This window comes from Anneissia japonica, unplaced genomic scaffold, assembly GCF_011630105.1.
Source record: "Anneissia japonica isolate Jap-2015-1 unplaced genomic scaffold, ASM1163010v1 scaffold288045_len58451_cov111, whole genome shotgun sequence".
Taxonomy (NCBI): Eukaryota; Metazoa; Echinodermata; class Crinoidea; order Comatulida; family Comatulidae; genus Anneissia; species Anneissia japonica.
This window is the reverse complement of record NW_022745079.1, coordinates 43,567-53,534: the sequence shown is the minus strand read 5'-3', so window position 1 is coordinate 53,534 and position 9,968 is coordinate 43,567. Positions and strand designations below refer to the sequence as shown.

Sequence of the window (9,968 nt, the reverse complement as noted above, 5' to 3'; positions counted from 1 at the left end):
CCTTGTTCAAGTAAAACTTCATCTTCGGCAGGGAACCCGCCCGTCTAAGAAAAATACCCATGCTAAGGACATAAAGCGCTACCTAAACACCGGTTGTTCTATTGGCAAGGATGGGCTACTGGTTGTTACACGTACGGAGCCTCTGGCACCCTCGCGCGAATGCATTATTGTTCCCAGAGCTGTGGTCGATGGATTACTCACCGCACTTCATGTCCGCCTTGATCATCCGACTTGTCACCAACTTAAGTTATCTGTGCATCGCTATTTCTATGCCCTTGATATGGACAAGTCTATCGAGCTGGCGTCTAATACATGTCACCACTGCGCATCTCTTCGTAACGTACCACACACTAAAATACAACAGTCCACAGGAGACCCGCCAGCGATACTCGGACTTACTTTCGCTGCTGATGTTTTAAAACGAGAACGTCAATTTATTTTGGTTGTCAGAGACTGTCACCTCCTTCACCTCCACATGCTTGATTACGGACGAAACACACACCACATTACGCGATGCCCTGATTCGCCTGTGTATTGAAATGTGCCCAATGGATGGTCCCCAGCGACTATTCGTACTGACCACGCCCCTGGCTTTGCTGCACTTGTTAATGATGAGTTGTTGCTCAAACACAGACTTGTAGTTGAGATGGGCAGAGTTAAGAATATCAACAAAAACCCAGTGGGAGAGAAAGGAGTGCGTGAGCTGGAGGATGAGTTACTTCGCCAAGAGCTTAGTGGTGGACCTGTTTCACCTACAGTACTGTCTATTGCTACTGCCCGTCTCAACTCTCGTATCCGCACTCGAGGTTTATCGTCACGTGAAATGTGGACACAGCGGGATCAGTTCTCGCATGTCCAAATCCCTGTATCAGATCAAAAGTTGATTATTGACCAGCACAACCTTCAACCAACAACCACCCCTACAGCGAAAAATCTAAAGCGCCGACAGCCGATGTGGCACCTGATACTTCCGTTACCATCGGGGATTTGGTTTACATTTGGGGAGATCGTAACAAGACCTCTGCACGAGATCGTTACCTTGTTGTATCTGTTGATGGAGCCTGGTGCACAGTTCGTAAGTTTTCTGGCTCTCAGTTGAGAAGCACTAGTTATCGTGTCAAAAAGTCTGAGTGCTTAAGTGTCCCCAAGGGTAAGGATGCAGCAACTCCACCATGAAGGACTCACAGTGATACATCAGATGATGAGTATCAATGCCCTCCTGTAGCTGATCCATCACCACCCACTCCACCTGCCGTACCAGAAGCACTCGCTGTTCCTCCAGTTGACCTCATGAAGGCGCCTTCGTTGGAAGCTACACCACCATCTGTGTCGTCTCACGATCATCCTGCAAAGCCCCTTCTACGCCGTTCAACACGTCGAAGGAGACGTCCTGAACGATTCTCTGACTATGTTATGGATCAGTAGTATTAGTACATGCTTGAATTTTTATAGGTTTAGGTTTATCTTCGATTTAATACTGTCTGTTTGAGTTTGTTCATAATCACTTTTCTGTCAACAACTTATATTTATTATGCTCTACTTAATGTCCGGAGGTTATAACAAGGTAATTCAACAAAAGGACGCACATCTCCGCTCTCGAACATAGCGCGTGCGTACAGTCCTTTGATCTTTACTGTGGCATCGACAATCCGATACTAGTTGCGAGTACAGCCGTCAATTATTAGTCTATGCGTGCCATTCGTTTTATGGTGTTAGTTTTTATTTTATTAATTTTGGGTACTTCGCAATGTCTGTTACATTTACATTTTTTTTAACGCGAGCTTGTTAAATGCTTCTATAAACTGCAATTTGATTTGTGAAAATTGACCAAGAAAATGAAAAGTTATAGCAATTCAAAATTTACGAATTTTATAAAATTTCATGTTCTTATGGAATTACGAATAGGAATATTTCGCGCGAATACTTACGCTAGCGTTCACTAATCGCCCAGTCTGGACATCTCGCTAGTTACGCCATGGATTAACGTACGCCCGGCGTTAGATACGCCTGGCGTATCTCACAGGTCTGAACGTAGCCAAAACCTTTGATGTCCCGAGATGTGCGTCCTTTTGTTGAATTACCTTGGTTATAATCACGCTTGTACTATTGTGATTGACACTTTCTAATCTGTAATGATCTTAAAGCCCCATTCCCGGCAAAATTTCACAAAAAACTGACTTTTTTTAGAAAATATTCATTTGCATTACTCCAATTATTACAAATCATGGAAAAATATTGGCATGAATTTTAGTTTACCCAAAAGAAAGAGAAATACAGACTATTTCTCATAGAATATTACCATTTTCTCGACGAGTTCATCGTTTACTAGGCAGCAAATTCAGAGGTTGTAGATCGCATCCACTGGAATACTCTCGCTTTTATGTATACTTTTATACAGTCAATAAAGTGCGCCCTCTCTAATGAGATTAGTTTTGTACTTCGTATCTCGCACAATGCGCTTGTTCGATTAAGGCTGAGATATGTTTGTTAAGTGTCAACATCTCAGTCAGAAACAAATTTGAAATAATTCCTATGAAATATTATATTTTACAAGTGTCAATACTAGCAACGGAAAATATCATGTCGGCCGTTTTTATGTGTGATAACAGAACCTAAATCGAGGTAAGGCTAGGCCTAGCCTAGCAGCGCTGGATAGGCTAATGTTTTCGGCGCCTACGATATTTCTTCTCACGACCTATCGCAAAATCAAAATGAAAAACACAAAAAATCAAATTTCAGTCTTATTTTACATTTTTTTCATTCTTAGGAATGTCTAAATTCAGTTAAACTAGCAATTCCGTATTATATTTATAAATAATAACATTATACAAAAATTAGATTTTTCTTAAAAACTGAAATTTTGCCGGGAATGGGGCTTTAAATATATTACTGAGTTTTATAGATAGTATGTTTGCCTCCGAGTGTTACTGTGTCAGTATGCACAGCATGAAACTGACAAGTGTTTTCTTGCTGTTTTTTTTTTTTTTTTGTTAATTTTTTTTTTAAAAAGGCGTAATAAAGGAATAAATAAAAGGACAAGAGAAGTCACGCCAGTGTTAACACACTGTGATTTGATTAGGCGCCCTCTATGGGCGGTCTCTCGATACTCCATCTTGGATTGATGGACTGTTGTTTTGTTGGCTGTAATAAAGCTTTGTTGTACACTACTGCTAGTGTGTCCGATTGTAGTCTTTGTACTGTGGTTGTTTCTTTTCCCCACTGGCGTTGGTACTTGTGTGAATATGCTAATTTCTCATTTGAATAATTAATATTTCACTAATCAGAAAATGTACGCTAGTTACCACGATAATTAAAATTTGAAAAGTCCGATTGGTTTCCAATTAGCACAATGCAAGATGGATAATAAAGTGATGAACCCTATTTTCGCTCATTGTTCATTTGCATAATTGGTATTTCACTAATCAGATAATTTACGCTAAATCCATCATTTGCCATAAAAAAATCTAATTTTATTAGTTGAACTTGTAATAGTTCTTCATATTGTCGCTGTAGCTGTTGTAGTAAATCGTTTGTTAGCACGATAACTAAAGTTTGGTAATTCTGATTAGTTTTAAACCCCCACTTTCAAAGAAAAATCAGACGATGGGAAGGCTACGCTTTTAAAAGGAGGAGCATTCTTTAGTTTTATTTTAGGGCTAAATTCGACGTTTTGTATTTTTTTTTTCATATTAATCTCTTAATGAATAAGGTTTTCTTGTTGAAATTGTTGAACTATCAATTCGATAAGCGTAGATATAGAATTGAACAGACGAAAAGTTTCCTCACTTACCATATTACCATATTAATCTCTTAATGAATAAGGTTTTCTTGTTGAAATTGTTGAACTATCAATTCGATAAGCGTAGATATAGAATTGAACAGACGAAAAGTTTCCTCACTTACCAATTAACGATACCAGTAAAAACAGTAACAACAACAATAACTGGTTTATTAGCTGTAATGCAATGTAATGTAACAATAATTGTACTCTATGGCAAATGGAGATTGCAAATAACCGTTGATGATATTACATTTCAGAGTCTGGCACAACCTGTTAGTAATCGCAAGTGCAGATTGTATTAAAGTTTATATTCTTGAAAGAAAGGAGAACGAATACAACTTTCGTTTAAGAAATATGACTAAAGAGCTAACAAAGGATTTGTTTTTTAGTTGTAGTTCAGTCAGTGTTTGGGACAGAAAGTGTGTGGTAAGTTTATTGAAAGATTTGCCAAAACAGGGAGGCCTGAAATGTGGAGTAATGAGATTTTAAAACTGAATAAATGATTTATCCTCATGTTTTTTGTTTTTTTGTTTTTTTTTGTGCAGGGGCGGTGAGGTTCATGGCTGCATTTATTTCTATACACTTTTTTTTTAATGAGAACCTGTAAAATTTTGCCCAGACACAGTATTCTAATTTTTTGCCGATTTCAGGCTCAAGGATGTTCTTGGTACCTAACAAGGAATAGCCACCCACAGAAATATAAATCAAATAGGCACCCAATGGGAGCAGTGTCTAGACCAGCATTTCTCCGGCGTGTGGTTATTCTTACCGCAGTTTTTGCAATAATGAACCCAACTACAATTAGGTTTGAAGCAGAGCATATCCTGTCTCTTATACACATCTAGATGTGTATAAGAGACAGCCCTAGGGTAGTATTATCTCGATCGGCCCCACTTTCGGCCATCTCTGGATCCCCCCTGATTATAGAGGTTATTACATACTGTAGTCACACCTACTACAAATAAGGTACGGATAAGATATGTTGGTTTTTCTATTTGGCATTTTACCTCAGCCTCAATTTGTTCTTATTTTGTTCCTGATTTTTTGGCAATTTCAGCCGCAATTTTCTTACAAAAAAAAGTGTATTTCTTGTAGTTGATAAAGGGGCCAGTGTCTGTTTGCACTTCTTTACTATGCTTTTTTTTTATATTTCTCTTCTAATCAGTTTCTGGTAATCCGTTTGGTAAATGCATGAGCACATAACACTCACTTAAAAAACCCACAACTAATGTGATTTTCAAACCATACAGTTTGTAAGCTAACATATATAACGCCCTCTGGAGTAGAGAAGCGAATAAAATAGTTCCGTAACAAATCATTCTATTGGCTCAAGCATGTTCTTTTGTTGCTCTGTTTTACACAACATAGTAGAGTAATTATCAAAGAACATAATACCTAATTTTCCGGAAGCACGCCTATTTTAATATTAGGATCTAAGTAGTTTGCTTAGCCTAAAATTAATTTATTTAAATTATTTTTTTATCAACAGTTTCACTTAAGGTACCCCAACCAGTTATCGATTGTGATTTATGATTTGGATGACCTTCAACCTCAAGTGTTTCAAGTGTCACATGGACCATCAAAAACAACTAATCAAAAATCCATGACTGATATACGTATATTTGGTGATTGCATTTTATTCACAATTGACGAAGGTAATAAAAAAAAAAGTTCAACGACAAAATTAATTATTTAAAAAAAATGTATATCTATTTTTATAAGAATTAAAGTTATTTTTGTTTTAAATGATTTGCATATGCAAACAAAAGTGCTTACATTAGGGACTTTATTTATTAGTCAATAGATGAGCTGTCTGAAAACCGTATAATCGTGACGGTTTTAACAGAGTTTGTTTTACTTTCAAAAAATTATTAGAGTAATACACAGTAAATTTGAAGTTAACAGTTAACTTAAGTTCTGATCTTCTTTCTCAGAATTAACTGTACTTCAATTTATTGTTGTTTTTGGCACTGGTTTGGAATTTAGCTTTAAATTCATTATTATTCTCTGTTTGTTCTTACTACTTGCTCTTGTTGCATTATTCTGGCTCTTATACTTTAAATCCTTATACAGTACTGAATTTCTGTCTGTTTCCTTTTTAATAACATCAGGTATATTAATTTTCTGTCTTTCATTTAAGATTTGCTTATTATTGTTTTCTCAGTCTAATTACAAATTTTAATAGCAAGTGCATGGTTCTTATATGACTTTTCAAAATGAATCTTTCAGGTTCTTGAATTCATATAGTAAGTAGGCATATAACTGATTCATTTGTTCATCATATTATTGGTTAAAGGGATCCTTATAATTAAATTATAAATCCTTATACAGTACTGAATTTCTGTCTGTTTCCTTTTTAATAACATCAGGTATATTAATTTTCTGTCTTTCATTTAAGATTTGCTTATTATTGTTTTCTCAGCCTAATTACAAATTTTAATAGCAAGTGCATGGTTCTTATATGACTTTTCAAAATGAATCTTTCAGGTTCTTGAATTCATATAGTAAGTAGGCATATAACTGATTCATTTTTTCATCATGTTATTGGTTAAAGGGATCCTTATAATTAAATTATTTTGTTTTGGCCTAGAGCTATATGTCTTCAACACCAAAACTGGGGAGCAGGTAATGCTGAAGATCGAGGGAGCTAAGGGGGTAGCAAGGTACACATTATGTGGAGACTTGCTAGTGATGCACCATTATCGGCCATTCAAGGAATACATTCGCAGGATCAACTCCAGCGGGCAGAAGGACCCAATTTGGTTTACGTGGACTGATGAAATTTGTGGCAGCTTCCAAGCTGGTTTATTTGATTTCCATCGTAGTACCCTAGTTTTGCCTGCTTTTGAATCACAGCTGTGTAGTACTAGCACTGACGGATATAACATGATAAGTTACGGTAAAGGAGGTGTACTTTTAATTGGTAAACTTTCACAAAAAATAAACTACTATGTAAACTGAAGTGTATATGGGTATAATATACAGATATCAGATCGTTTGAAGGACGTAGTCCAACATATTGAACTTGGAAAGAAGTAAAATTAATTACTTCTCCATTGTATACAATCTGATGTGTGTAGTAAATGTCAATAATCTCTTGAATATTTTGATAACTTCACCTTCCTCGGTAGCATCGGGTAATCTGTTTGATGCTGAAGTAGAATGCTCGTATTGCAAAAGTCAGTGCTGCTGTAGCAGACTAAAGGCCAACTCAGACAGCGTCGGCCGACGCAGCCCGACCCGATTTATCGTCGGGGACAGTCATAAGCCGTCGTGAGAAATATTAAACATGTTATATTCCACGAAGCGACAACAAATCGCGTCGGGCTGCGTCGTACGACGCTGTCTGAGTTGGCCTTAACACGTTTGAAACGTAAAATATACGATTTCCCCATTGTGTATGTTCTGTTAAACCTTACAAGCCAGAGGTGGTAGTCAATTTACATTTTCCCATCAAGTAGGCAAAATCTTGTATCGATTACAGAGTGCAATTTATAAATTAGTAATGGGAGTTACTCATCATGTACCAAAGGCCTGGCTTGGTACAATAGAAGGACATCTTTTGAAATACAATTTTATTTATAAAAAATAAACAGTGAAACTTCACTACCAAAACGGAATAAACATTTTGAATTGGTATCCAAAGCAAAGCATAGAAGTCACTTCCAAAAATTGTGTTAATTTAGTGACATATACTTTCTATATCAGATCTCTATTATTAAGTTTCTATGATTAGTAGTTCCTTGTATAGTGGTCAAATGTCAGTATAGGGCAGGGGCGGATCCAGAAATTGGGGACTGGGGTCTGCTCCCTCTAAATTCGCCCTTTCCTTTCTATTTCTAGATTGTGTTACCAACCAAAAAGTACAGTATTGTCAAATTCACTGCACCCCAAAGTGCATACAAACCCCAACTGGAGTAATTATTTATTTAATGTATGTATAATATAATAGTAGGCCTTAAAAAAAGATTTTTTTGAGTGTCTTAAAATTGTTTTTTAAAAATCAATCATAAGCCTGATAGAATACCAGAATGATGACACTGTGCCAACCTATCATGTAGGTATTTAACATGAATACATTTTCACGTTATTTTGGAAGGGTGACTTTTCTAAATGTAATGTAGTTGATAATACTTTTCTATAATAAAAAATATATATATTTTGTATACAGGTAATAATAGGGTTTTCAATTTTTAGAATTTTCATAAATGAAATATATATATTTATGGATTTTTTGTAGTTAACTTGTAATTCATATATGGCGGCAAAAGGTTGTTAATCTTACCGAATGACTCAGCTTGAATTGGCGGCACCAGAGATTCCCCGATTATGCATCCAAGGTACCTTACAAGGAATAGCCACCCACAGAAATATAAACAAAAAATTAGGCTCCTGGGGGGAGCATGTGTCTAGACCAGCCGTGTAGTTATTCTTACCGCAGTTTTTGTAGTAATCCACCCAACTACAATTAGGTTTGAAACAGAGCATACCCTTCATGAATGTATTATTATAACCAAGCTGCTTATAATGCTTGTTAGTATCACGGTATGCAAACTCTGGTGTGTTAAATTAAGTTCGCTTAACTACAGACGATGGGTTGTTTGCAACCTCTAAAGTACCTCTTTCCTTGGCCTCATTCCATAATTCAAATTTCGAGGCATCTCACGAGCTTAATCTCCCCATGGCCAATAATTTTCTAAATTGACGATCATACCATCGCCAATCCCCCTTTAGGGCAGCCATCCTTCTAACATTGTTTGAATGCTTCAATACCGCTTGCATATATAAGGGGTTGTTCCGACTGTTGTTCCCCTTGACATAAAATGGCTGTAAACACCGTAAAAAGGACTGTCCACTTACTTATACTCTTCATGTTTATTCGCAGGAACCCAAGTGGCCATCAAAATCCCACCTTTGTTCACCATTCTTTGCTCGCATTCCATATTTTTGCTAGTGTACCCTTATTTCATTTCAGCTCTACGTATTCCCCTGCCCATATCTTACGTTTAATTTCAAAGTCAATTAAAGCAGCAAGAGTTGCGAAAATTTGAACCTAGAACACCCAGATTTCAGGCTAAACATACACACACAAGCAATTGTAAGATATCAGTTTTCTTTCGCCCGGGTGGGAGGGATTGGGGTTCCCCCCTGTAAGAGCATTTATGTATTACTGCAGAACAGGGGAATATGCAGACAGGCGCGTAACATGGGTCATGGGTTGGGGGAGGGGGACAAAGGTAATATTTTCCAAGGTTGGTAATTTAAAGATGTGCAATTTTTAGAGGAAATTGGCCCACTATAGCATCATACTAACATTTATTTTCCTCTATTGACATGAGTTACAGAAACAATATACAATATGATAAAAGAAAAAAATGAGAATGAGAACATGCAATGAAAGAAGGTTCGGTCCCGAAAAGAAAAGTCTTGAGTTGGGCAAGCCTGAAAAAAATATGAAAACTCGTTGGACAATAATAACTGAATTAATAAATAATTAAAAGAAAATAACAAAAACATTCATCAAAAAAATCAAACGAATAAAAGAAAATAAATGAATAAAATAAATTATAATAAATAAATACATAAATCTTCGATCATAGCGGGACACATCGAGAAACGACCGATAATGTAAATCAAAGGTCTAGTTAGTATTAATAATTTGAATCAAGTGTTTTTTTAAGCTTTGAGGAAAAAGATTTAGAAGAAACGGAATTTAAGATTGTGGATGGTAATCTGTTGATGAAAGTGGGACCTGAGTATCAAATATTGTGCTGAAAGTGATTTGTATTATAAATTGGAATATGAATTTTAGTTGATCGGGTACTGTAATTGGGAATAGAGTGAATCTGAATATATACAGTATCGTTAAACTGAGTTGGAAGTAGAGAATGCGTTGCACAATACATAAATGAGCCTTGCTGGAATAAATTGATATCTTTGAGTTTCAGTAGGTTTAAGTTTGAGAATAGATGGGATGAATGATACCGTAGAGGGCCAGATATAATCATTATAGCCTTTTTTGAAGAGTTTGCATTTTTGTAATCTGGACGAGTATGTATTGGCCTAAACAGTATTACAGTAGCTCGAAACCAAAATCTTGAAGATTTTCGTTTTGAGTTCGTTTACGTAGGTTTTCCATGACAAACAACTGTCAGTATGAACACAAGGAATTTGGCAGACTTAACAG

At 36.3% G+C, this 9,968-nt stretch overlaps 1 protein-coding gene across 1 annotated transcript; it reads left to right on the top strand.

Annotated features, from left to right (window-relative positions):
- The first annotated feature begins 3,993 nt into the window (after window positions 1-3,993).
- On the top strand, window positions 3,994-9,276 carry LOC117119906. Its single transcript, XM_033264884.1, has 3 exons — window positions 3,994-4,207; window positions 5,271-5,436; window positions 6,372-9,276. Exons 1-3 carry the CDS (start codon window positions 4,022-4,024, stop codon window positions 6,740-6,742), a joined length of 723 nt encoding a protein of 240 aa, XP_033120775.1. The 5' UTR covers window positions 3,994-4,021; the 3' UTR covers window positions 6,743-9,276.
- Window positions 9,277-9,968: the final 692 nt, after the last annotated feature.